The sequence below is a fragment of the Drosophila busckii genome, chromosome 2L, assembly GCF_011750605.1.
Source record: "Drosophila busckii strain San Diego stock center, stock number 13000-0081.31 chromosome 2L, ASM1175060v1, whole genome shotgun sequence".
NCBI lineage: Eukaryota > Metazoa > Arthropoda > Insecta > Diptera > Drosophilidae > Drosophila > Drosophila busckii.
The window spans coordinates 8,895,802-8,922,950 of record NC_046604.1 but is presented as its reverse complement, the minus strand read 5'-3'; the positions used below and the strand labels follow the sequence as shown (position 1 = coordinate 8,922,950).

At 41.9% G+C, this 27,149-nt stretch overlaps 5 protein-coding genes across 5 annotated transcripts; 2 read left to right on the top strand and 3 right to left on the bottom strand.

Moving 5' to 3' along the window:
• The first annotated feature begins 1,159 nt into the window (after window positions 1-1,159).
• Window positions 1,160-11,251, top strand: LOC108600274. Its single transcript, XM_033294175.1, has 10 exons — window positions 1,160-1,554; window positions 5,075-5,249; window positions 5,303-5,420; window positions 6,037-6,773; window positions 6,837-7,281; window positions 7,426-7,511; window positions 9,248-9,512; window positions 9,570-10,121; window positions 10,709-10,912; window positions 10,974-11,251. The coding sequence occupies exons 1-10, from the start codon at window positions 1,261-1,263 to the stop codon at window positions 11,230-11,232; spliced, it is 3,135 nt and encodes a 1,044-aa protein (XP_033150066.1). The 5' UTR covers window positions 1,160-1,260; the 3' UTR covers window positions 11,233-11,251.
• On the bottom strand, window positions 11,188-13,694 carry LOC108594413 (multiple epidermal growth factor-like domains protein 10). The gene is given in 5 exon segments (XM_017998449.2): window positions 11,188-11,571; window positions 11,631-11,958; window positions 11,961-12,066; window positions 12,069-12,174; window positions 13,262-13,694. Coding segments are annotated over 5 exon segments (1,182 nt in total). The 5' UTR covers window positions 13,591-13,694; the 3' UTR covers window positions 11,188-11,258.
• Window positions 13,695-15,021: 1,327 nt separating this feature from the next.
• On the bottom strand, window positions 15,022-16,782 carry LOC108603117 (tenascin). Its single transcript, XM_017998448.2, has 3 exons — window positions 16,324-16,782; window positions 15,700-16,263; window positions 15,022-15,645 (listed from the first exon to the last, which is right to left on the bottom strand). Exons 1-3 carry the CDS (start codon window positions 16,620-16,622, stop codon window positions 15,153-15,155), a joined length of 1,356 nt encoding a protein of 451 aa, XP_017853937.1. The 5' UTR covers window positions 16,623-16,782; the 3' UTR covers window positions 15,022-15,152.
• An 833-nt stretch (window positions 16,783-17,615) lies between these two features.
• LOC108603513 (tenascin-X) lies at window positions 17,616-18,994 on the top strand. Its single transcript, XM_017998451.2, has 3 exons — window positions 17,616-17,970; window positions 18,028-18,570; window positions 18,836-18,994. The coding sequence occupies exons 1-3, from the start codon at window positions 17,681-17,683 to the stop codon at window positions 18,933-18,935; spliced, it is 933 nt and encodes a 310-aa protein (XP_017853940.2). The 5' UTR covers window positions 17,616-17,680; the 3' UTR covers window positions 18,936-18,994.
• A 1,071-nt stretch (window positions 18,995-20,065) lies between these two features.
• On the bottom strand, window positions 20,066-26,411 carry LOC108608532 (multiple epidermal growth factor-like domains protein 10). The gene is given in 5 exon segments (XM_017999950.2): window positions 20,066-21,349; window positions 21,352-21,779; window positions 23,311-23,419; window positions 24,908-26,150; window positions 26,204-26,411. Coding segments are annotated over 5 exon segments (3,207 nt in total). The 3' UTR covers window positions 20,066-20,130.
• Window positions 26,412-27,149: the final 738 nt, after the last annotated feature.

Here is a 27,149-nt window from a genome sequence, read left to right as displayed (position 1 = left end):
TGTTAGTGAACTAAGTAGTGGATCAGTAATTACTAGTGAGAACTTATAAGATTTTAATTGTTGGTATGTAAGTTTATCATACGCCAGACTCAGAATATTTTGTATGTGTCCCCATTTCCACATTAGTTTATACATTCTGGAAATTACTTATTAATTAAAATTTTCTAGAATTTTCTCTTGTTTTTACACCTGCCTACGCCCATACGTAGAGCTAGACAAACAATGGAAACGGTGCGACATAACTTGGTTAAAAAACATGTTGAGTGCATTGGTGTCTTATGCTCATTTTGTTGCTAAAAAGAAAGTTAAATTTTCTGTATTGATTTTTGGTTTGGAATAAATGTAAAACTTTAGTATTTTGTTATCAGACACATTCCGTTCCGCTCCAACTCCACTTGTCCATAACTGGCTACAGTGAATTATTTTCTGAATTATTATTACATTAGATAATATAAATATAATGTTTAATATGCTTTATCAAAATTGTTACTTCATTTTTTAACGCACTTTCAACTGCAGTTTATTCAATTCTTCGCGTAGCGAGCGCTTATAATAATAAAATTAAATGTTGGCAAGCCTATCTCAAGCAATGCTTACTTAATAAACACATTATTGGATTCGTTAATAGCAATTTGTAGCATTCTCCCACGTTTCGTCACATGTTGACAATCTCCCATTGCCCGCCAAACGACAGAAAAGCGCAAGCAACAACAAAAGCGAGCGACAACAACAACAACAGCAGCAGCAGCAGCAACAACAGCAACAGTCAGCGACAACATGTTAAGGACATTATCAACATTTCAATTAGATGCAATCATCGTGAGTTGGCGATCACTGCAGTGGAGACTTTTGAGTTTCAATGTGTGTGTGTCGGCATTCACTTTCATTGGTAGAATTAGACTGTGTAGCTGCGTAACTTCCCCCCTTGGGCAACACACAGCGGAGCAACCTTCATTAGCTCGACAAAAGTGTCGTCGACGTCGCCGTCGACAATTTGCAATGACAACTTTTATTTTGATTATTTTTACGAGTTGTGTGTACTCGCATTTGTTTACTGTTTCATTTTTATTTTTTTTGGAGAAGGAACTGACTGGCGACTGAGTTATTGAATCGCCAGCCAGCGGAGAAAACAGTCATTACTAGAGTCGCAATCCGCGCGCACACGCAATTCGAGCGGAAAGCGCAAACAGAATCTAAAGAAAGTGAACGGTGTGCAATAAATTATAACGAAACAATTTAAATTAAGCAAGCAGTATAAATATGAAATGCATAAAAAGGCGCAGCTTGCCACTTTGTTGGCTGCTGCTGTTGCAATTGAGCCACACGCGCAGTCAAAACAGCAGTCTGCGCGTCAACACGCATCTCAAGGAAATCGAAGCGATGCCTTCAATACAAGCTGCGGGCAATATTTGCACACGCGAGGAACCCTATGTCGAGCACCTGGAGATACCCGAGATACAGCCCGTGCGTGTGCGCACCACCAGCTGGTGCCTGGAGATACCGCCGCGCTGCGCCTCCTACAAGACGGAAATGCGCGAGGTGATGCGCGTGCAGGTGAGTGCAATTCACTGCCGGCTCTGCCTTTGCGGCAAGCTGCACAAACTGTTGCGTCATGCTCAACACCTTCGCTGGCTGCTGGCTGGCTGGCTGGCCAGTTGCCCCAGAAACCTGATTTCGTTTTGCCAACCAGGAAGCGTGCCTGGCCAAGTGGTGGCTGGCTGGCCATTCATATAAATAAATATGCGGTTCATTTTGGTTTATTTTATGGGTTCTGTCAAACTCGCGCATTGTGCAACAACCGCCTGCTGCACAGCAGAACTGGGGGCGCAGAACGGAAGTCACAGCTGCGGCATGAAAATCTTTGTTAAAGCATTAATTGCAACCGGTTTGCGTCCTTGGCTGTCAAAGTTATATGCATTTTTTCGGCAAGCATGGCGTATACGTTATAAAATTGCTGCCATTTCGTACATCAAATATTTGCTTGTATTTAATGCAACATATTTGCTTACAAAGCGCATATACCCCACTTAGAGATTTGTTCAAACTGTTCAAATCGAGAAAAACAAGCGTTGCACAGAATCCGGTTGCGGTTGCAGCCTAATCAGGCGCTGCAGGTTTTTAAGCATTTATATGCTTTTTGTTTTGGGCTATTGCTTGGCCAAATAATTATGTCATGGTGTCAGTAATGGAAAGTGCAAATGAAAAGCGGAAAACCCGCGAGCTTAACTCGCACTCGCACTCGCATTCGCATTTGGATAGATCACCAGCAGATCTATCTGCAGCAGCAACAGTTGCTGCCAAAGCTGTTGACACACTTTCGATTGCATCACAGCGACTTGGTTTTTATTTTATTTATTTTTTTCCAACTGGCATAAGATGGAGCCAGTTTTTCGGTTTAGTTTACGGCTGCGAGCTTCTAATTATGTCTATGCGTTTGTGTGTGTGTGTGTTGCAAATTAAATTTATTATTATTTTTACTCATGCTTAGACTTTATAGTTGATGCATGTTGATTTTTAAATTTTCTAAATATTTATACTACGTACAATTAAAATGCGTAAAACTCAAAGCCTCAGTGTGAGTTATTTGCAACGCTTTGAAAACAAAATATATTTATTTATAGTGCAAAAATGCTGCTGCTAATTGCCAATTGCGTTTAATTAATTAACATGAAAAAGTCTCGCTAAGCCAGCAACATTTTAGCATTGCCCAAAAAGCCATTTACGCGACAGTTGAAAACTTGTTTCAAATATTTTTGTAATACTAGTGCCGAAAGATTTTCGAAATGTCGGCGCCTCGGTGTGAAAATTTCATTACAAATGATTGATGTGCTGTCAGTTAAATCAAAGCTAGAAGCTCTACAATCTACGCAACTGGTGCACGTAATTTGAATCGCCGCATTGCTCAACATACAAAGCTTAAACTATATTCAATTACTTTGTTAGTTATGCTTATGACAAAAGGCTGCGCTTAATTACGCATACAATGAAACTAAAAACAGCGGCGAATCGAATATCAGTATTTATATTAAAATTTCCGCCTTATTAATTTATGCCAACCACACAAACAGACAAGCGGACAAACGGACAGGCGCACGTTAAAAGAATGTGGCACACAGATTCAGATTCAGAATCAGATTCATCATCAACTGACGACACAATGCGTGAGTTGAGTTGAGTTGAGCGCTGGAATTGACTGAATGAACTTCGACAACAACAGAGCAGCAGCTGCTGCTGCTGGTGGTGCTGGGACTGGTACTGGGAATAATTGTGAGAAGCATGGCATTCAGTTATTCAATTAAATTGGCAACTCAAGGGGTGTAGTATATGCTGTGGGCGTGGGTGTGGGAGTGGGCGTGGGGAATGCGGTGTAGAGATTTACCGCAATCAGCGCTTACAGCTTTACAAGCTGCAAAGTTCAATGGAGACAAAGCTGAATTGACATTGAAGACTTCTTGCTTGCATATATAACTATATATGACACTTTAATAGATATCCCTCTTAGCTATAATTCCGTTGGAATTGTAAGAGTTTCTTTATCATTTATTTACATATATGTCTGACCAACGAACGATTGTGTTTATTAATATCGAATTAACAGGCTTGTAAAAAGAGTAATAGAGCTATTCTAATTTCTAAATGTTGGGAAGCTTTTTATAATCTCCTTTGCCCTAAATGAGTTTAATAATTCGCATTGAAGTAACTTCTTCTAAGTTTTCAGACTTTATTCTCACGTTAGTCTGCGTTCATTAAGGTAACAATCACAATTAAATTAAGCTTAATCCAGTTCTTGAAAGGCTTTGTTTGTTGAGTTGCTCCAGCTTCCATTTAATCATTCGGATTGGATCACTGTGTCCAACTGCATCTGGCAAAACCAACAGCGCCATCTGTTGTGTGGAAAACGAAGCTAATTCAAAGCTGAAAAACCAGCTGTATTCTTTCAAGCTGTTTTAAATCTAAAAAAAACTTGAATTTACTTCTGTTGGCAAAAACAAAACATTTTTAAAAATCTGCGCTGTTTTGGATTTGCAGGCCGCAGAAAATTAAATCAACTTTTGTAATAGAAAATAAAATCAACTTTTGTAATTTTGTAATTTCATTTGTTACAATAGTCATTATCCCCTAGAGTCTGCACTGTTTTCTAATAGTGCCAGAGATAATGCAAAATTAAGTCCCAAATTTATCGTTGCATAACTGCTAGGGAGTTATGCAGCACTTAAAGTACTTTTAATCAACATTTACTAACATATATTTTCCAACTTTTGTCTTAAGATTTATTTACACCAAATTTAAGTCATATTTTAAGGATATTTGAAGCTACAATTATTAACTTTAACTTTATTAAAACGCTCTGGAAGGCAATTAAAGAGTTTCTTTCAATGACTCAAGTAAACAATTTAATACTCTATTCTATTGTGTGCGGCATAGCACACAATGCGAAGGAATTTTATATTATTATATCTTATTCACGATAGGCGTTAATTAAGTAAATGCCGCGATTACGCACTTTGTAAACCACAAACACTAAGAGAGCAACTAGCAGGACAGCCGCAGTCACAGCCAAAGGCGTTTGCCATAGATCAGATGCAGCTTGAGGCACAGGCACATCATCGACTGTAGTTTCTGCAAACGGAGTGCTGGTTGACTCTGTTGATATGTACTCGGTTGATGAGTCTGTTGATATCCATATGTAAGTTGATGAGTTATCTGAACTAAGCGTAGTGGAGCTCCCTGTAGAGTAGCCCGTAGTAGTGGAGTCTGTGAACCCGGGGGGCTTCAAAATGTGCGATTGTCCTGCGAGCACAAGCGAAGAGCAGGCAATGAAAAGGATATACCACAAATGCTGCATTTTCGGTTTATAATAAATACAATATTTTAGCTGCGTGCTAACAATTTGCTTGCTTCTTTTAAACTGACACACATTTTTGACAAATTAGCGCAAATTATGCACAGGAAGTTATGTTTGATAATATTTTCAAGTGTGTGACGCATGGAATTTAACACTAGCAAGATAAAATATATTTTATGTATTAAAACAAAACAGTGACTTCATATTTTTTCTGCTTGCTTGTTGTAGAAATTGAATAAAACGCGCTTGGTGCGTTTTTGCTGCCAAGGCTATGAGGGGAATCTGTCGGATAGCCAGGCCAGCTGCAAGCCCATTTGCCGTGGCGGCTGTGGGCGTGGCAGCTGCTTAACACCAGACAACTGTAGCTGCGAAGAGGGCTACACGGGCAAGCACTGCACACAGCGTAAGCAAAGTAACTGCGTATCAAATAAATAAATAACAAATATTAATCAACAGGCTGCGATCACGACCGTTGGGGCTTGGACTGCAAAAATGTTTGCCAGTGTCAAAACGACGCTGTCTGCGATAATAAGACAGGCAATTGTCACTGCATTGCTGGCTGGGCGGGACAATTGTAAGTATTAAACATATAATTCAAATAATTCGTAATAATCATTAACATTCATAATTAAAATAACTTACGATTATTTTCGAAAATGATTTAGAATTAGATAATTCAAAATAATTGCAGGACAATCCGCAAATTATTTTTAATAATTCTTGCTTAGTTGAAAATATTTATAATTTCATATATACTTATATATATATAGATAGCAAACGTATTATAAGTGCTTATAAAATTACGTATACGTTATTGCTTATTGGCTTTTATTAAAACTAATAAAATAAAAGTAAAAGCAGACAATTCCTACCACTGTGGATTGCTGATGATCTTAACATATTATTATTATATTATATTTATAGGTCGAAAACATTATTTAATAATGCATTATGCATTATCTATGATGGGTACAAATTTCATTATCGTATATTTCATACACATAACATGAGAAGAGTTTGAGTTCGACCGACTTCGTGAAAGTTATTATACTATATTGCAATATTTAAATAAATCAAAGTGCTGAGAAATTCAATGCCAAATTATTTTTGCATTGTCAACAATAATTTAAAAGTTGTTTAACGTCTCAATAATATTATTTACTTGATTTCATTATCTTATCATATTGCAGCTGTGAACAGCCTTGTCCGCCGGGCACGCACGGCGTAATGTGCCGCAAGGGCTGCCAATGCTCGAACAAGCTTTGTCATCCCCAAACGGGCGACTGCATTGCCCAGGAGCATGCGGGCGCCTTGAATGTCAGCCACGTGGTGCTGGCGACCATAAACTCGACGATGGCGAATCTAACGCATAATATCAACAGCATTGCCCGGAGGATTGGCAGCATGAGCGAGGTGAGCCATGAGGCGGTGACGCCTAGTGCATTGCCCGAGGTTATAGTGATCAAGCAGCCGCTGCAGGAGGCGACGCATACGCCCAAGATTATAGTGCACCAGTCGGGCAATGCGCTGCTGGAGAATCTGCACTCGGCTGCGGGCTCGCCGGACGTCATACACGTGATCACAAATGCGGCGGCGGGTACAGCGCAGGATGCAACACCGCAGCTCAATTTGGCGGGCTTTGCTGCTGGCGAGACGAATCTGCGAGCGAATCAGGAGAGCAGTTTGCTCAGCACTTTGGTCATCATACTGCTGGTGCTTATGATTGCGCTTACTGTGGGCTTTCTCTATGTCTATCGACGCTATCATTTGCACAAGGACGCAGTTGTCTATAGCGCCAATGGGCATATTTCGCATCAAGCCGCTGCCGGCAATCCGGAGGTGGTGCTGACCGAGTCCGCCAATGTGGGCAAAATCTTTCACGAGCCGCTGCCCAAGCCGCCAGCCAAGCATGCTCAAACAATTGAGGGTATGTAAGTGGTTCCCTTTTTTTTACTGCTGCGCATTTACTATATGATCATGTTTCATGCAGTGCCAACGGATTTGTATGACACGCCCAGCAACAACTCCTCGATCAAGACGCCACCTTACGCCTATGCCAGAAAGGAATCAATGTACTCCATAGCCTTGCCCAAGTCGCGCAAAGGCAGCCTCGACTCGCATCTGTACGACGAGATTCGCTACCACCAGCAGCAGCAACATCATCAGCATCATCATCATCATCAACAGCAGTTACACCATTCTCATCATCATCAGCAGCAGCAGCAGCAGCCGCAGCAGCAACGTTATCAGCACTCGACCACAGCTGCCGCCTACTTGCCGCCTGCATCGTCCAATGCAACGCATCATCATGGCAATGGTCATCCCAGCCCCCATGTCTCCGCCAGCTCACACGTCACCCACCTAATCATTCCACCGCAAAACAAAAACTTCCTGCAGGTGCCCACTCAAATCACTACTCAAAAGATTGCTCACTTGTAGAAACTAGTTGTGGATCGACTATATTAACTTCTGATTAGCTTCCACAACTAGCGAGAGCTTACACATCTTCTGAGTAAAACTATTTAGAATAAAAACAAATCAATTATTCTTTTGAACAGCTATACGTAAGTAACTTTTAGTTTAAATTACGCAAAGAAAGAACAACAACAAATAGTGTCGAATAATTCTTGTGGCGCATTCAATTTAAATGATGATATCAAAAGTGGTAAAACGGAAGCTCTTTATTTTTGTGAAATCAGGTTGAAAGTACTCACAAATTGTGTTCATATTTTCCGAATAACCTTTTGAATAATTTTCAACATTGCATTGACTGCCTGACGTATTTAGAGTAGAGCTGGATATATGGATGTAGTCATAATGTGTGCTCAAACACGCAATAAAAGATTTATTTTTATTAATTTTCATTAGTTCATAATATTTTTAGTTTTTGCAACATAAATAAAATATTTCGCAATGCTTGGAAACATCGATGATTTCCCATCTAAATTGCAATCTTTGCAGGTTTCAAACTTACACGAATGTAGAATTTTAAGGACTTTTCACATTTGGGACGTGCCTTCAATTTTAATTTGTAAGATCTTAAATCTGATTTATAATCTGTTAATTTATTAGTAGTACGAATTGGGTAGCAACTATACTGTAGATTGTTTGATAATAAGATTTTGATTATACATATTAGTTGTATGATATAGTTGTTACTATAATGAAAAGTGATTTGAAACGATTCGATACAATATTCTAGAGCTTTCTTTACTTCTTTTTGCGACTTTCCATCTTGAATGATTTTAACCTTTAACCGTTCCCAAATAAGTATTATTTATTTTGCTTTCGACATCTGTGGATGTCTTTATTTTCATATTCTTTTTGCTCTTTTTTTCATGCTTAATAACTTATATTTTTTATAAAAAGACTAGTTATTAACTAGTTTTTAAAGCAAGTGTCACTAGCTTAAGCTAGAAACAAATGTTTAAGAAATAGTTTAAAAATTGTATTTATTTAAATAATGACTTTTCGATTTACAATATAAAGATTTGATAAAATATGCAAAGTTTGATATCTAGACATGAAATATAAACTATTAATAAGTTACATAAAATTATTTAAATAGTCATTGTTGCTGATCTTATCTCTCGACTGAATGTGCGGCATTGTAAGATCCGTGGTTTCTACACCTGCAATACAAGAAGTAGGCAATACCTGCTGCAATTGCTGCTCCAAGAACAAATCCTAAAATCGTCCATAGGACAACTTCAGTGGTCTTGGTGCAATTTTCATGTACTTGAGGTGCACATGTTGGTGTAATTGGGGCAGGTGTGGTTGTCTTATCAGTAACCGGCTTAGGTGTTGTCGATGTTTGACAAGGACAAGGTTTGTTTGTTGTTGGGGTAGTCGATTCCGTTGTAGTTGATGGAGTAGTCGATTCCGTTGTAGTTGATGGAGTAGTCGATTCCGTTGTAGTTGATGGAGTAGTCGATTCCGTTGTAGTTGATGGGGTAGTCGATTCCGTTGTAGTTGATGGGGTAGTCCACTCTTCCACACACTTGTGTTGCTTGCAAATTTGATCAAATTTGCAGTCTTTGTTTAAATAACACACGTGAGCCGAATTGAGTGCAATACAGCAGCTTAGCACTAAATAACAATCCCATAACTTTAAAGTTAGCCATTTTACAATTGTACTTTGAGTTCTTTAGCAGAATGTGCGACTTTGCAAGCGTTCAATAAACTTATGCCAAATCAGAACTTTGCGCCGCTTTTATAGTGTGTGGAGTCCCAAAATAATAATTTAGTTAGTCAGAAGCATTTAGTAATAGCTTCTGTTGTGCCTTAATAAAGGACCCGCATACTCATTGTAATTATGCAATAGCGTAAGAGAAATATTAGAAATGAATAACGATTCCTAGTAATTTTATTATCAAGCTTGCGCGCTCTTATACGCAACAGTTGCTGCTGATAAGGCGCTGATTGGGCGGCAGCAACCAACGCAGCTTGCTCATTCGTTGGACGTAACTGTAGGCGACAACATGCACGTCAGCAATCGGCGACTCACAGCAACAATTGCGGGCAGAGCGCCGCTGCTGCTGCTGCTAGTTATAGCTGCAGCTGCTGGCAGCGAACTCTACGGCGACATTCTCTCACCCAACGACTTTGAGTCGCTGAGTCAGACGCGCCAGCAGCAGCAGCAACATCTCTGCCAGCGCGAACTGCCGTGAGTATTCAAATCCGCGCTGCTCTCGAGTAAGCACGTCCAATTGAAAGCCTTCAGCGCTGTCTTCTTCCAGACGCACAAGCATCAGCCGGTGCGTGGCAATGGCTCCTCCATCTACTATCACCGCATCGAGCAGTGCTGCGAGGGCTATCGCGCCATCAATGGCGAATGCATAGCGGACTGCTCGCAAAGCTCACCGGACAATTGTCGCAATGGATTCTGTCGTGCTCCGGGACGCTGCGAGTGCTTCCAGGAGTTTGTGCGCAACGAGCAGGGCGCCTGCATTCACAGCTGTCCCATTGCCTGTCAGCATGGACGCTGCTATCTGAACGGCACCTGCGCCTGTGATCTCGGCTATGCGCTGGACGCTGAGACGCGCGCATTTTGTCGCGCCTTGTGCCCCAAGGGCTGTGGCACACACGAGCAGTGCGTGGCGCCTGGCAAATGCGACTGCGCGCCTGGCTATCGACGCACCCAGGAGCTGGGCTGCCAGCCCATCTGCGCTCCAGACTGTGGCTACGGCAAGTGTGTGGCGCCCAATCAGTGCGAATGCTTTCCGGGCTACATCAAAAGACCGCAGCGCAATGTCTGCGAAGCCGAATGCTATATGTAAGTCATTAATATACAGGTTGTTTCATGATCTCAATTTGAAATAGAATTTTAGCACAAAATACAACAAGCATTGAAAGAATAGAAAGATAATATTTCTAAAGCGAATCGATGCAAATTATTTCAAACAGAACGCAGAAATGGCTAAACTGAAATTTCAAAGGAACCATCACCCTATTCCTCTTTTCAATTCTGCTGTTTTATAGGTTATCAAAGTTATAACTATCACTGCAGTTGACAAAAGGCGACTCCAGTACTAAAAACTTAAAAATTTTATTAAGTCCTATTTCGGAGAGCTCCGATCGATTAGCGAGAAATACGTAACCTAGGTACTTAGGGAAGGAATAGCAAATCGGATATAGCAATTAACTAAATTGTTAAATTTGTAGTATCTACTAGAGCAAACAAATGTTCAATCATGTGGCCCAAATCGGGCATAGGTGAGAAGAGATAATACTTCTAACCTATTCTAATCTAAACTCTTCAATTTATTAAAAGTGCAATCGACACCATCTACGCAATTAGCTTAAGAGCAACTGTCTCGTATATTCGCTTAAACTAGTTGCCCTAATCTTTTCTCTTTTTAGCAACTGTGAGAACGGCATATGCGAATCGCTTTACAAGTGCCACTGCCGCGAGGGCTATCGCTATGACTTGAACAGCACAAGCTGCTTGCCCGTCTGTGCGGACGATTGTGGCCAAGGCAATGGCGTTTGCATTACGCCCGGCGTCTGTCGCTGCTTTGAGGGCTACGAGCTGCGCGGCAACAGCTGCGAGCCCAAGTGTGACAAGTGAGTAGTGAGCAAATAACTCTAAACTAACTTTAACATGGCGTATGCGTAATATTTCCAGCTCATGTGGCCGCTATGGCAAGTGCATAGCTCCGAACATCTGTGGCTGCATGCCGGATGAGCAACACTGTCTAGCAGGCAGCTGCGATGCCAGCGGCCACTGTCAGTGCAACATGGGGCAGCTGCACTTTATCGATCGCTGCCTGCAGCCGCAGCAGCTGGTGGAGCAGCTCAGCAGTCGCCAGGCGAGGCAGCACTTTAATCAACAATTGCAGTACGAGTTCAATGCGCTAATTGGGCATTTGTTTAATTATATTTGAAGTACAGTGTGAAGTGTTGCGTTTGATTAGGCGGGCTGGCAGCCTTGACGGCCCTTGATGCCGCTCTTGATGAAGCCGGGCTTGCAGATGCAGAAGTTGGGCGCGCTGCAGAAGCCGTTGTGGCAGCCTTGCGGGCAATGGGCTTGGCAAACATTGGGCCGCTGCTCGTCCAGTATATAGCCGGGCTTGCACTCGCATCGGTTCTGGCCAATGCAGTTGCCATTCAGGCAAGGCAGATCGCAATGCGGCACACACTGCGCGCTCTTCCTATCCCAATCGTAGCCAGCAGGACACTCGCAAGTGTTGGGCGCAATGCAGCGACCGCCATTCTTGCAGGGCCTTAAACAAAGAATCATCAATGGCATATTGCTTGGTTAGCTGGTCTTGGGGCTACTTACTGCTCGCATATGGGCTCGCAGCGTCCTTCGAGCTTAAGGAAGCCCGCATGACAGCTGCAGTGTCCGGGCGCCGTGCACTGTCCATTCTCGCAGTGCTCGCAGACCGCCAAGCAGGCGCCGTCAGCGCCACGTCTGTATCCTTGCAGGCAGTCACACTTGTTGGGCGCCACGCAGCGTCCGTTGGCACAGCCCGGCTTGCACTCCGGCTGGCAGTACTTGCGACTCACGGGATCCAAGCTGTAGCCCTCGCGACAGCGGCATTCGTTCTGCTCATCGCACACGCCATTGCCACAGCCCAGCGGACAGGTGGATATGCACTTGCCCTCCCAGTGCGCACATGTCCGGGCATGCAGACGCAGGTGTTGGGCGCCGTGCAGATGCCGTTGGGGCAATCGTCGTCGCAGATGGGCTCGCAGCGACGATAAATGTGCGGAATTTGCGGCTCTGAGTTCCATCGCAACAATCTTAATGCGACTTCATGTCCGTGGTGGTTGCCGTTGCCTCGTTAGTTCTCTCCGGTTGCCGTCATGCAAATGAGACAGTGCTGCAAAAAAAGAAAGCTATTAAATTCATTTAAAATGAACTTAGACTTCAGGGAAAGTAGGTAACCTTCAATAATCGATTAAGAGAATTTTTGTGAATTAAGCTCAACGATTTTCACATGCATTGAAAACATTGAATTCAGGCATAGACTTTATCTGATTAACAAAAAGACGCTGCGTGGACTACTTCTAGTTCAAATATATATGTGACCGCACTTCTTTGCTTAAATTAAATGTGTCTTTATATTTTTTAAGTTATTTCATTATATGTGCTGCAAATAAAAACGCATTAAACGCTAATGTAATTTAAGGCAGCGCCGCCATCTTGGTTTTACACTCATTCTTGCATGAATTAGACTCAAGGCGTAAAGTAGATAACCTTTGGCAAGCAATCGATTAAGAGAATTTTTGTGAATTAAGCTCAACGATTTTCACTTGCATTGAAAACATTGAATTCAGGCATAGACTTTATCTGATTAACAAAAAGACGCTGCGTGGTCTACTTCTAGTTCAAATATATATATGACCGCACTTCTTTACAAGTATAAGGGTAAGGAAACCTTTTCATTCTCAAATTGCTGCTAATTGACCTAAAAAAAAAAATTGTTAATACCCTTCAAGTCATGTGGCTAATTCAAGGAATATTGGCTTAGAAAATCTTTTCCTTGTTTTAGTTTTAACTTTACTGAATTATTATAACAAACAGGTAATGTTGCCTTTATATAATAATTATTTAGAAAATTGCTTTGCTTCCCTGTAACAACAGGGAATAAGAAGTTTCTTTTATTTTATCCTACTAATTCTTATTCTGTCATTCGTGGTATTTAAATTTTAAATTTCTGATGTTCTCAATAGAAGTGCAGCTTGAATTAATATTTATATTATATGCTGTATACGCTGCCCAAGCAATTTCATATAGTATTTATATTCAAGTCTGAAGTCATTATCAGTTGAGGATGTCGAGGTCGCCAGTTCATTGTGTCGCTGGCTTTGTTATTCCAAAGCAGCTCCAACTACGCGATAGCTTAGCCGCGCTTATGCAATTGGAATTTTTTACACGCCCACACGCGCACAGTTTATCAAACTTACGGCACTTCCTTGTAGCAAACGCCACTGGCCATGGCCGATCTGGTCTTGTTGATGAACAGGGCGGTCTCGTCGAGAATTTCAGGCGCGCGAGTTGCTGGCGTAGGCTGCACATAGCTGCCGAACAGGCTGGCCGGACTCATGTAGGTCTCCGCGGGTATAAAGTTGGTGTAAGTGTAATGACTGTGCTCGCTGGCGTTGCCGGACAGCTGCAGATTGCCGGAGGCTGGCAGCTGGCGACCGCCCTTGATGCCCGTTTTGAACTGCGCTTGAGCTGCGCCATAGGTCGCCAGCAGCGCAGTTAGCAGCAACAGCTGCCGTGATGACGTCATGTTCTGATGTCACTTTTAGACCAGGCTTTAAATGTTTAAGACTATTTGTTGATTTGCACACACGTCCGTTCCACACTGCGGCTGCACTTTGACTAACAATCGAGCAAAAATATCAAATTGAATATTGCGAGAGCTTAGCGAGCTTGGCTTCTAATCTGGCTTCGTATCAATAGAGTGAAGGCCACTTGGTAGTTGTTTTTGTTGTTGCAGGGCATGACCCAAGCAAACAGACGTTTTTTTTTTTATAAAAATTCTAGGAAATATTTAAATAAACAAGAGACGCAATTAGAGAGCAGCAACCGCAAGAGGTGTTAATGCCAATGCTAAGCAGCGTTAAGCTTCAAAATAAATACTTAAAATTATATTTTGATCACCACAAACTCATTTCATTCTAGCAGCAAATTATCAATTCACTTTTACTGCTGACTGTTATCAAAGCTTACAGCAATAGTCGCTGCCGCTGTTAAGATAAGCAGCGCAGTCGCAGCTGCAGCATTTGCACGCTCTCTCATGCTTACTCTCGTTTACTCTCGCTCTACGTCGTGTGCATTTGCATTGAAAATAAATACATACTTAAAGTTATATTTTCAAAACCACTGACTATTGTTAAAATACTCATTTCATTCTAGCAGCAAATAATCAATTCACTTTTATTGTTAACCGCTGCCGCTGTAAGCAAAGCCAGCTCAGTCGCAACTGCAGCTCGCTGCTCGCTCTCTCACGTTTACGCTCTTTTGCTCTCTTGCTTGCTAGTTTCGTTGTGTGTGCATTTGCATTGAAGCAAGTGCGATAAGCGCGCATGTGTTTTCCTGTTTAGTCTTTAATCAAGCTGTGGCCATGGCAAAGCAAATTGCAAGTTACATTTTATTCAAGTAGATATCAGTATTTGCGACACTGTGCCTGCTCTCTATAATAGCCCGGCGCACATTCACATTCATCGGGAGAGAGGCAAAAGCCATTCGAGCAATCCTCACGGCAGATGGGCTCACATTTGAGTATTTTGGAGCTGCCACGGTTCTCATAGCCGGCGCAGCAGTAAGAGATCTGTCGTTGTCGCAGCTCTGGGTCTTGTGTATTAGCGCTGCAAGTGATAAGCTCAGATTAATATGCTGATTAACTATAGTTGACATGTGGTTGTGTTTACAGCTCAGTCTTGTAGCAAATGCCAGATTGGCGATTGGCAATCATCTCACGCAGCCAAACTTGATCTTCGCTCATTGATTTCTTCCAAAATTGTGCCGTTGTATGTGTAATGAGCGCCAGACTAAGGCAAACGCTCAATAGAAAAGTGAAGCGCATTTCTCTCTCACACACACACACTAGTGCTCGCTTTAACTGTGGGCAAGCGACTGAGCTGCATGCGGACTCAGCGCTGCTTTTTATTATATTTATGTACGAACATATAGAGAAAGCAGCAATAGATAGCTAAAAGCTCGACATGGGCAGTCGATTTGTATTTTCAAAGAGGGTACACTTAAGCTTAGGTATCAGCCCCACAAGCTGCTGATAAGCAGCGACATAAATTAGAAGCTTAGAGTATTTCAAATCGCTATCGCTATTGCTCACTCCCCCCAGTACCAGTCGGCTGAGCCCAAGACGAAGTAACGGCCCAGCAGCAGATCAAACTCGTGGATCAGCGAGGCATTCACGCGTATGGGATTCTGGGAGGCATAGGTAGTGACACTATCGGGCGACATGCACTTGTCGATGAAGCGCGTCTTGCCCTCCAGGCAGCGACAGTGGCCCTCGCCATTGCAATAGCCCAGCTCGCAGTTCTGATAGCTGCTCTCAGGTCCTTGGACGCGGGCACAGCCGCACACATTGGGCGCTATGCAGGTGCCATAGAAGCCGCAGCCACGTTCGCAGATGGCCTCGCAACGCTGGCGCTTGCGCTCGTAGCCATTGAAGCAGCGGCAGTTGCCCGGAGAGATGCAGACCCCATTGTCGCAGTCGTAGCCGCAGTCGGGCAGGCAGCTGGTGGTGTTGAGGTCAAAGCGATAGCCATTCTGGCAGACGCAGTGGGTGCGATTGGCGCAGAAGCCGTTCTCGCAGCGGCTGCAATCGATCAAGAGATGAATTAAAGAATTGCTTTCGTTTGAAGTGACTTACAGATAGCTGTTGGCTTCGCAGGAGGTGCGATTGAGACGCTTCTGATAGCCCGGAAAGCATTCGCATTGATTGGGCGCAACGCAGTGTCCGTAGCCGCAGTCAGGCACACACATGGGCTGGCAGCCCATGACGTTGGATTCGCGCAGGCCACGAGCATAGCCCTCGGCGCAGACGCATTTGCCTGGCTCCAGGCAGATCTCATTGTGGCTGCAGGTTTGATTGCACTGCGGCTGGCAGAACTTGCGCGAGCCGTCCAGCTCGAAGCCTTTGTCGCAGCGGCAGGTGCCGTTGAGATAGCATTGGCCGTGTGGACAGCCCAGTGGGCAGGTGGGCACGCAGTTGTTGCGATAGTTGAGCACAAAGTCGTCGAAGCACTTGCAAATGCCGCCGGGCAGACAGAAGCCATTCTCCCGGCAGCGTTCTCCGCAGTCCGGCACACAGCGACTCCAGTCGTACTCGTAGCGACGCCAGCCCTTGCAGCAGACCTCGATCACATTGAAGAAGCGATTGTTGGTGCTGTTGCCAACGATCTTGACTTGCTTGTCAACTTGGAAGAAAACAGCGCTGCCCACACACAAATTTATTATTTACATATATTTATCTTTTTGCCTTCAGCTTACTTACGGCACCTCGCGATAGCATTTCTCCGGATACACGCCACGTTGTGGCAGCGAGAGACCTTGTGGCATTATATAAGGCTTCCTCGTGCTTGTCGTGGAGGAATAACGTCGCAGTTGGTCCTGCGCCTCGCGCTGCTGCTTCAGCCACATTTGCTGCTGATGCAGCCGATGCTGCTCATCGATAATGCGCTGCTGCACTTGCTGCTCATGGAACTCGTACTGCGTCTCGAGCGCATCTAACAGACACAGACAGATCAGCAATAGACACGTTTGTCTGCCCAAGGCGCGCAGCAATGGTGACATGCCTCCAACAATTTCAGATCTTTCCTCGGTTTTCAAGTCTAGGGTGACAAACTGCTGCCGCAGCCAAGACGCGATTGTTTACTGTTTGGCTTAACGGCGGCGCAGTTGGAGAAGCGGGTCAGCGTCTAATCGCAGCAGAAGCTGAAGCTGAAGCTTCAGCGATAAGCAGCAGCAGCCGCAGCACTGGCTTTTAATTAAAATATTAGCGAGAGATTGCGCAGCATTGGAATTAAGAGCACTCGTCTTACATTTAAGCACTGAGTGCCACAGTGGGAAAATTTGTTCAAAATGTGCTAATCCAATTTCATGCATTTTTTAAAAAATACATTTTTTTAGATTTCATATATTTTATTCATATATTTTATTTCATATTTATACATTAGGTGCATTGAAAAAAATAATTTACATTTAAATGTCAAAATTTACTCATAATTTTATGTTTTTTCGGTTCAGTTATAATGTAATTTTTCCTTATTGAGAAAATTATATATTTTATACATCCAATCAAATCATTTTCAAATTCATGTCAGTTGTACATATTTATTCATTATTTTATATATATTTATTTATTTAATTTTATTAAAAATGTTTAATAGATGTAAGCAAAATATATATTATATTATATAACATTAAATCAATAAAGGAAACATTAAATTTTTTGTGGTTTAAATTATTGATATTATTTTTTTTTTTTTAATTATTTAGGAACTACATTATATTTTCTTCTTTTTTTTAATACATAGTACCTAGCACTCGCCATCTTTAGTTATTAAATTAGTTTGTATAATAAATAAATAAAATAAATAAGTTAAGTTTGAGTATTGAGTAAGAGCATTCAATATGTTTGTTGATTTACCCATAGAACTATTTCTAAAAACATTTTGCAATAGTTCGAATGAGAGCTCAAAACATTGTCTAAATGAAATAAAAAATAAAATATAAATACAAGCTGATAAGCGAGCTGTTTTAGTATTTCTGGGCCAGTGGAGCGGGCAAGCGAATCTTGAGAATTTCAGTTAGAATTTAGCAAAGCAAAGCTTAGAACAGATCACGAGGCAATGCGTGCACTTGCTCCACTCCTGATGCTGCTTGGCATCCTGAGCATTGAGGCCAATTTGCCCGAATACGCACGGGTACGCTATGACGCAAGGCCGGATGAGGATGAGGAGCCACGTCGCTATTATAACAACAACAACAACAACAACAACAACAGACCACAAACGCGCTATTCAAGACCCAATGGCTTAGAGTTTCCGCCAGTGCCGCAGCCACAGGATCGGAAATATATGAAACGTGAGCACGAGCAGTTGTCCAATGGCAAATTGCACAAATGCCGTATTTGGGTGCCGTAAGTGCCAAATTATCGTTTGTTATTAGAAATCGATTTAATTTAATTGACCTGCAGCCCTGAAATTGTGCCCAAGTATGCGCAGGCCAGTCTTATACAAACGGATATAACCAACAAGCTGTCCATGATCGAAGTCTGCTGCACAGGCTATGCGGCCATGCGCTTCATGGGCGTCACTGTCTGCCGTCCCAGCTGCAGCTGTCTGAATGGCAGTTGTCAGCATCCCGGCGGATGCGATTGCTATGAGGGCTTTGTGAAGAACGACAATGGGGACTGCGTGTTTGCCTGCCCGCTGGGCTGTCAGAATGGGCGCTGCTTCCTCGACGGCAGCTGCCAATGCGAGCCGGGCTATAAGCTGGACGAAACGCGTCGCTTTTGCCGCCCCATCTGCAGCAGCGGCTGTGACAACAATCCCAGGCACAACTGCACGGCGCCCGAGATTTGCAGCTGCGCCAAGGGCTACCAGCTGACCAACAATGGCTGCGAGCCCGTCTGTGATCCCGACTGTGGCATCGGAGGGCTCTGCAAGGAGCAAAATGAATGCGACTGCGGCTCAGGCTACAAGCTCAAGGATGGCGTTTGTCAAGCCGATTGCTATCAGTGAGTATTGATTAATGATTATAACTATTAAATAATTAGGAATTATAATCCTCACTCAATCGATTACTCGTATTTTAAAATTATTTTACATATTTTTAAAAGCAATTAGTTAAAAAATAATTTGCAATTATTTGAGATTATTAAAAATAATCCAACAAAACAAATTGTTTGAAACGTTCAATATCCTGCTGGATTTATATACATTACTGTGATTTGAATTAAATGATGAACAATAAAATCAATTCCTTCTCTCTCTTCTACTTAGAAAATGCACCAACGGCGTATGCGTGAGTCAAAATCGTTGCATCTGTGATCCTGGCTACTCCTATCACGAGCAGTCAACCATGTGTGTACCCGTATCTTAAAACAATTTTTATAAGCACTTGCTTTATTCACAATACAATATTTTTATTAAGCCACAATTTATAGCAAATGTATATATTTAATTTTTGCAAAAGCGCTTGAGAAAAAGCTTATAAAAATATTTATGAGCCACTTGGCTGGCAATATCTTATGCATTTTAATTCAATTTCAATAAGTCTGGGTATTCTGCATGTGTTTCTGTAAAGTTAAAAGTTAAAGCTCATTATCATAATGAGAAATGCTTTTAATGGTTTATGGCTTAAAGGGAAATGCTCGTTATTGCAATTAATCGGATACGAACTGCAAACAGTTTTAGGGTTTACAGGGTTTATTCCAAATAGGGTTTTGTGTGAATGAATCAGTATTTTTATACATATTTTGGCGCGTTTACTAAATGCATTTAAAAAGGAATTGAACACTCTGTCCATTGCTATCGAATGTGGCTAGCGAGTAATCATAGATTTCACTAGTTGCTCATGAAATAGCTAGAGTTGTCGTGAGATGTAATCCCTATGCTCAGCTCGACTACTCACTTTAAACAAATTTGTACATTTTTTTCTAAACTTATTTCAAAGTTGACATTTGCCATTTTGCCTGCTGCACTCCAAATTTTACATTGGTCGTGCCAGTCCCCGGATCGCGTCCTCCTCCTTCGAGAAAGAACAATTTTGAATGTTCCTGACGTGACTATATTTATTGTATTTTATCCTAAATAGTCCAGCTAACGACAACTTCTGCTCGAATGGATATTTTTTATTGATTTTAGTGAGCTTTTTATTTTTTGCTTTTCATGAAAGCAATTTTTATTGATGTGAAAATTGAGTTTCCGTGGATTATCCAAATTGCTACTGTGAAGAAACTTACATATTTTTGAAAGAATTTTGGTAAAATTCACCCGATTACCCGTCACTATCACAATAGATTATATTAGCTATTCATTCAAATGTTTTAGTTATTTTACATACAAAATTATTTGCAATATCATGAACAGTCTACCATGTGCTTACGGGTAAATAATTTAATATGCACTTTTTTTTATTCATAATACAAACAATATAATATTTTTTAATCAAAATTTATAGCAGCTTGCCAAAGCATAAAAACACTTTTTAAAAATATGCTTGAAGCTGTTCCAGATCAATATTTTATAAATTGCATTTTATAAAACTGCATTGGGGGGGTATGTAAAGTAAAAGGTTAAAGCTCATTATCGTAATGGGAAATGCTAAGTGCAGTCGTAAGCTGATTGATTTCTTGCTGAGCTCGACGATGCTTCAGATAGTAGTGGCTAATGCTGGCCAGGCTGACAAGCAGCGCGAGTAGGCCAACAGCACAGGCAACAATCAAGGGCCATTTGGGAGCAGTCGGCTTGGCCTTGGTGGCGTTGAGCGCAGCCTCTTGAGTGGCCTTGTCCAAAGCCTTGGCTGGCACTTTGCAGACATAACGTTTGAGTTGCGGCTGCGCAGGCTCCAGGCAAAGCAACTGTTGTGTCAGCAGATCGCAGTGGCATGCAGCAAAGTCCAGGCAAGGCTGATCGTACTCATCCTGGCAAACATGCGCGCACTTGGGCAGAGCAGAGGCATCATTGAGCTCATGCCAGCAATGGCAACTGCTGGTGCAGTTCAAGTTGAGGGCTTGAAGTGTGCTAGTCTCAGTTGATGCTGTGGTAAGCTCAGTGGGCAGCTCAGTGGTGAGCTCAGTTGTTGTGCTGAGCAGTTGGCAGCCCGCATAGGTCCACTCATAGCCCTGACTGCAGTTGGGTCTGCAGCTTGTAGCAGTGAGTGGCACATAGTTCGGCCAGCAAGCGCACTGAGCGGGCGCCACACAGCTGCTGTTGATGCAGTTCACTTGGCAGCTGGGCTGGCAAATGTGCGCAGTAGCCGTGGGCTCGTGCTCCAGGTGACAGAGACAGGTCTGGGGCGCTACGCAGTCGCCGAGCTGGCACGCTGGCTCGCAAATGGGCTCACATATATGCTGGGAGCCGGCAGCAAAGCGATAGCCAGGCTCACATTCACAGATATCGGGCGAGTGGCAATGGCCGTGCACGCAGCTTTTGCTGCACTGCGGCTCGCAAGTGTTGTTGGGGCCCATGAGGTAGCCGCTGTTGCAGGCGCACACCTCGGGCTGATAGCAGTAGCCGTTGCTGCAGCCTTGGCTGCACTTGGGCACACACTTGTGCTCCAGCTCCGACTCCTCGTAGCCGCTGTAGCATTCGCAAGTGTTCGGCGCCACACACTGCGCATAATCGTAGCACTCTTGATCGCATTGCGGCACGCACAGCTCGCCCTTGGCCACATAGCCAGCCACGCAGCCGCATTGCTGCGGCGCTTGGCAGCTGCTGTGCTCTGGACAACTCTCGTTGCAAACTGGCTGACAGCTGCCATCCGAACGCAGCGGCATAGCCCTCCAGGCCACTCGCACACATTGGGCTTGCTGCAGCGACTGTGGGCGCCACAGGAGGGCGCGCATTGCGGCTGACAGGCGCCTGCCGCGTCTGCTGCATAGCCCGCCTCGCAGACGCACAGCTGCGGCGCTTGGCAGTAGCTGTGGCTGCCACATCCTCCAGTGCAAATGGGCTGGCAAGTGCCTGCTGTCAACGCATAGCCTGGCTCGCAGTCACATCGATCGGGTGCAGCACAGAAACTGTGCGCGGCACATCCAACGCTACACTGGGGCAAACAGTCGTCGCCGGCGTTGGATCCATAGCCCGCCATGCAGGCGCATTGACCTGGCGCTACGCAGAAGCTGTGAGCACCACAGCCGTCAGAGCAGACGGGCTGACAATTTTCGGTTGAGCCTGTGTAGCCAGGACAGCAATAGTGCTCGATCTCAGTTCTATAGGCGGTCTAGAAAAAATCAAATTGTAAATTAAATTAATTGTACATTAATTTCAAGAGCTCGGTGTTGTTGCTTGCACTGTCAGATGCGTAGGAAAGGGGAGACCCAAGGGTGAAGAGAGGCCAGAAATGTTTAATGGAGTCTAATGGTCTAAAAAGGAAAAGCTTAGCTCCAGAAATCCAGAATATTTAAATTCTTATTTTGGTCAGTATATGGCAAATTTTTAGCTTATCACTGAGCTTACTTGCAAATTTATGGATAAGGTGGCTAGCTTATTTAAAAAAAAAACTACGGCGACGACGACGAGCTTATAATTATTGTATATTACATGGGCGTAGTCCGGATTTAATTAAGAGGCGCTGATGCTTATAATTACTTTAAATTAAAATTAATTTTAAAAAATACGCTAAGCTAAGAGACTAAACATTTTCGGTTTTTAAGCAAGCGATTGTCGCTGACACTCTTTAGATATACCGCCGAAAAGCTTTCCTCTTTTATTGAGCTACGCTTTACTTTTAATAATAAAAAATAACAAATCTAAAGAATTTTTGGAATATTTTTAAGCAAATGAGTGCAATGGCCGTTGTGTTTCTATTTGAAGAATATATTTTTGGAGCGAACTTTAAGCAATCTGAGTATAAAGCACTGCATTTGAATTCGAACACTTGTTCCCAATGTACATTTTATACTTATAATCAAGTTATTCAAATTGCAATTGAATCATAAAAAGTCAAAAAAAAGATTAAGCAACCAGCTCACGCAGAAGCAATTTTAAAAAGGATAAGGATAACACAGCTATTTATATACAATTAATTCCCGAAAGTCAGTACGTTTTTAAAGAAATAAATTTTGTTTAACTTTTCTCGTAAATTACAGTTTGTATAGCTTTCAATATTGTTTCTATTTTTTAATTTACCTCTTCTACTTGACGAGGTTCATATCTGTTTCTTATTCTATAAAAAAAACTGCGATATGTGATCAACACATTTCTAGTAACAAATTTCGTAAAGGTAACTGTTTTACTTCTATTGCATATTTTTCGCGGATATAAATTAATTGACTCGACATAACCGAAAAAAATGACACACAGCCAAATATATTTGGAATGCATTTTAAATACTGTCAAATGTAGTTCACTTCAGCAGCAAGTTTAAAGTTAAACTGAGTAGCTTACAATTTATTTTATTGTTCATATTTTACTTCCGCTTATAGTGATTAGCTTAAGTGCGCGTCTTTGTCATTATTAAGCTTTTTTTAAGCGAAGCATAGCAAAATATAAAAGCACACAAATTTAAGTGGATCTGAGTTTTTAAAATAAAGTTTTTCGTATGCACAGAATATATAAAATGGTTAATATTAATAAAATGAAAATATATGTAGAGTAACTACAAGTCGACTAAAAGTTTTATAAATTTCCGTTGTTGTTTTGCTTAGCTTAATCGCAAAAATGACTCAAAAAACATTCTAAGCCTTTTGTGACTCATAGGTAAAAGATGAACATAGTTTTGAAAAAAAAAAAAAAAAAAAACACATAATTACCCTTGGTTTCCAAAAGTTTTGAATTGAATACTTTCTGTCGAATCTGCTCCACCATTCATGAACTTGCGGCGACACATTTCCAAAATCGTTTTTCAAATATGTAACGATTCTTAATCGATTGCACACTTTGCTTTTAACACTTGTCAAAAAAAATGCTACAATTAATATATTTGCAAGGCAATAAATAAACTTTTTCATAGCTTCGCAAATTAAAGACTGTTTGCATTAGAGGATGTTGCAAATGGAACTGAAACTTGCCGCTGCTGTGCGAATGGTTTTTATTCAAGGAAATGCATTCTTTAATTCTAAATTTTTGATAAAATGCTATAGCAGGCAAACATAAATAATAAAATTTATTGGCTTTAGAGCTTTTGAAACTATTATCCCTCTGTAAAGTTCTATAGCCATGTAATTCGTCTACGAATTGTTAAGAGCATTGAAAATTCGACGCTGGGCCGATAAGCTTTGGTTTCATATGGAGCGGTATAAGACCTTGTCACCAAATTAGAACATTATCAAGCTAAGTTACTGCTCAAAATATATATGTACATATGTATATGTAAGTATATATTTTATATTCATTTTGTGAGTGCACGCGGGTGCAGATAAACAACAATATATCACAAAGCTGAGCATTTAATATGAAATGAATGAATTTTTTACTTGTGGGCTGAACTGAAATCGCAGCCTTTTGTGATGACAAATTCGCAAAAATTCTAGTTTCAGTCTGCGAAAATAAGAACGCATTAAAGTTTAGGAGTCACATCACATTTTCGTTGCACTGCTTCATGGAACTGCTCGATCGAACTGCTTGAATTAGCTGCTTGATACGACTGCTTGATTTTACTGCTTGTTTGGACTGCTTGACAAGCAAGCGCTCGCTCTTGTCCAAATGTAAAGGTGCAGGTCGTCAAGAGTTCGTTAAGAAATAGTTTGGTTACATTAATAATTACAATTTTAAGATTTATGTATGTTAGATATGGACTAAAAAAATGACTGCTAATTAAATAACGTAGATTTTTTGGAGACCGAAATATATATATATATAAAACTGTCGTTGTAGGTATCATAAAATATGGTTAGTGTCTTAATTTAACATTTTTTAGCAATTTTAATTTTGGTTTCAGATAATTTAGACAACGACATAAATTGTCGGATTTGGTCTTGTTGTTCAAGTATCAGTTTATTTTTATATATAGCAAATATATAGATTTATTTATTTATGCATGTGGAAAACTTCATGATACTCTTTACCATTTCTTGTAAAAATATATTTATTATATATAATAATAATTCAGATTCCGGTTTTCATATAATTTTTTTATATTTGTAATGAGCAAACACAGGTCAGTTAAACGTATTTTTGATAAGCTTATAAATATTAACCGCACACTTAGGGCGAAATCTATATTTGTATATTATAAGTAAGCGATGTGACACACAAAGAAATCAAATTAATATTAGTTGAGTATGTAAATGAAGCATTAAGCAAGTATATGCATTAGTATGTTGTCTATTTGAATAAAATTTTAGGTAGTACTCGTATAATATATGGGAGCCTTAGTTACAGTGGTGTGCAAATGAAACCGTGAGTTACAAGTATGTTGAATTATCGTGACCTTGAGGCAAGTCTGTGTCCACCTGCGTCGAATAGGACATTTCGACCTCGCGTCGGGAGACAACAAACACTATGAACGATATGATGGCAATCACGACCAATAGGCTGACGACAGCGATGACTATGATGAGCCACAGTGGCGTATTGCTGGAGCAGTTGCGCTTGCTTGGATCCGTGGACGTATAGCCGGCAACGCATTCGCATTGGTTGGGAGCCAGGCAATAGCTGTTGTCGCCGCACTCCTTGCTGCAGAACGGCTGGCAGTGATTGCCTTCGCCCAGGTAGCCGTCCCGGCAGGCGCACTCACCCGGCAGCTGGCAGTAGCTGTGGGCCTCGCACTTGGGCGCGCATACAGGCTCGCAGTGGCGCGTCTGGTTGAACTGATACCCTTCATGGCAGACGCAATGATTGGGAGCGACGCAATGGGCATTGGCGGTGCAGAGTGGGGTGCAAACGGGCTCACAGTCATCGCTGCCATATGGACGCTCATAGCCGTCTTGGCAGACACATGCGCCTGGATCGCGGCACAGCGTATTCTTGCCGCAGCCAGTGTTGCAAATGGGTTCGCAATCGCCACTCCGTTTGTGGTAATCCTGCTTGCATTGGCATCTGTCTGGCGCAGCGCAGAAGCCATGTGCTCCACAGCCTTGACTGCAAATGGGTTGACACTGCTCTCCCGCTCGCTGCTTCTCATAGCCCGGCACACACTCACAGACTCCAGGCTCGCCACACTGCTCATGTGGGCCACACCCATCCTTGCAAATCGGCACACACGTCTGCTGCTTGCGTTCAAATCCTGGCTTGCATTCGCATTTATCGGGGCCCACACACTGCTCATTGGCGCCGCACAATCTGTGATTGCAAGCCGGCTGGCATGCGCCCAGTTCGTTCTCCACAAACTTGCTGTTGCATTTGCATTGATCTGGCGCTGCACAGTGCTTATTGCTGCCGCATTCCTGCTTGCATATGGGCTGGCAGTTGCTTCCATTGGCGACGCGTTCATAGCCCTGCAGGCAAACACAAGCGCCAGGCTTAAGACACACCGTGTGCTCTCCACAATTCTCATTGCATTCGGGCTCACAACGCATGCGCCTATTCTGCTTATAGCTTGGCTTATATCCTGGCCAGCATTTGCAGCTGGGCTGCTCGCCTCGCACACAATCCGCATGAAGACTGCACTTGGGCTCACACTTGGGCTTACAGCTCGCTACATCCGAGTCCGCTATGAACTTTGCACATTTATTAGCGCACCAGATTCACACTTGGAAGACTCACTCACCTCTGGTATGGGCACCTCTTGCTCCTCCCATATTAGACGCTTTGTTTGCTCGCCCGTTGGACTCGTCACTATATGTTCCACTTGCTGTTTTATCTGCTTAGTTGTTATCACCAGTTTGGGCAAACATGTCCAATTCGTGGAGCCACTGCTGAGTGCCAAATGCGCCAGCATCAAGCACATTAAACTCAGCACGCGTCCAGCCATGATTTACATTTATATAGTGCTTTGTATTTTAAACTAATTCGATTTGATTGCTGCGAGTGCCTTTATAGCCTTCGATTCGTAATTCCTAACCGCACTAGTAAAATCATCATTTGATGATTTTTTATAAATAAATTACGTGTTATGCGCTTGCTTTTATTTTTGCATAAATAGGGGAACATTTCCGATAAACACAAACCTAATATACCATAATATTGATGACTTTATCAACAATTTCTGAATGAAGTTTGTTGTTGTAAGGAATTCCTAAATTACTTACATAACTATGATTGTTAATTATTGCTTGTAAGTAAATGTGGAAGTTTCACTTGTAAAGGGAATTTCCCTAAATTACTTACATAACATGATTGTAATATTGCTTGTAAGTAAAAATGTGGAAGTTTCCACTGAAACAAATCGTTTAAAAAATAAGTAAACATTTATTTAAGCCAACTTTCTTTTCAAGATTTTGCGGGAACAATTGCAACAAGCACCACTAATTTATTATAATCGCAAGCTTATGTTTGGTTTCTTATATTCGTAAAAATAATTTAAAAAATTCAAAATTATATGACTACTTTAAATGATGTTATACACTTTAAATAGTCTCAAATTATTTTTCGATTCATTATTAATTACGATTAATAATCATTAGTAACTGTAAAAATTTCCCATGAGCATTATATATACCATTACGATAACTTTCTAGAATTGAAATCTAATAAAATGATGGGAATCTTT

Bases quoted from the DNA above. Each gene is read 5' to 3' on its own strand.
- LOC108600274 (XM_033294175.1), top strand. From the start codon at position 1,261: ATGAAATGCATAAAAAGGCGCAGCTTGCCACTTTGTTGGCTGCTGCTG. The intron at 1,555-5,074 runs GTGAGTGCAATT...TGCTTGTTGTAG, and splicing joins GCGAGGTGATGCGCGTGCAG to AAATTGAATAAAACGCGCTT. The intron at 6,774-6,836 runs GTATGTAAGTGG...TGTTTCATGCAG, and splicing joins GCATGCTCAAACAATTGAGG to TGCCAACGGATTTGTATGAC.
- LOC108603117 (XM_017998448.2), bottom strand. From the start codon at position 16,622: ATGTCACCATTGCTGCGCGCCTTGGGCAGACAAACGTGTCTATTGCTG. The intron at 16,264-16,323 runs GTAAGTAAGCTG...GTGTGTGGGCAG, and splicing joins AAATGCTATCGCGAGGTGCC to CGCTGTTTTCTTCCAAGTTG. The intron at 15,646-15,699 runs GTAAGTCACTTC...GATCGATTGCAG, and splicing joins TGCGAAGCCAACAGCTATCT to CCGCTGCGAGAACGGCTTCT.
- LOC108603513 (XM_017998451.2), top strand. From the start codon at position 17,681: ATGCGTGCACTTGCTCCACTCCTGATGCTGCTTGGCATCCTGAGCATT. The intron at 17,971-18,027 runs GTAAGTGCCAAA...ATTGACCTGCAG, and splicing joins AAATGCCGTATTTGGGTGCC to CCCTGAAATTGTGCCCAAGT. The intron at 18,571-18,835 runs GTGAGTATTGAT...TCTTCTACTTAG, and splicing joins TGTCAAGCCGATTGCTATCA to AAAATGCACCAACGGCGTAT.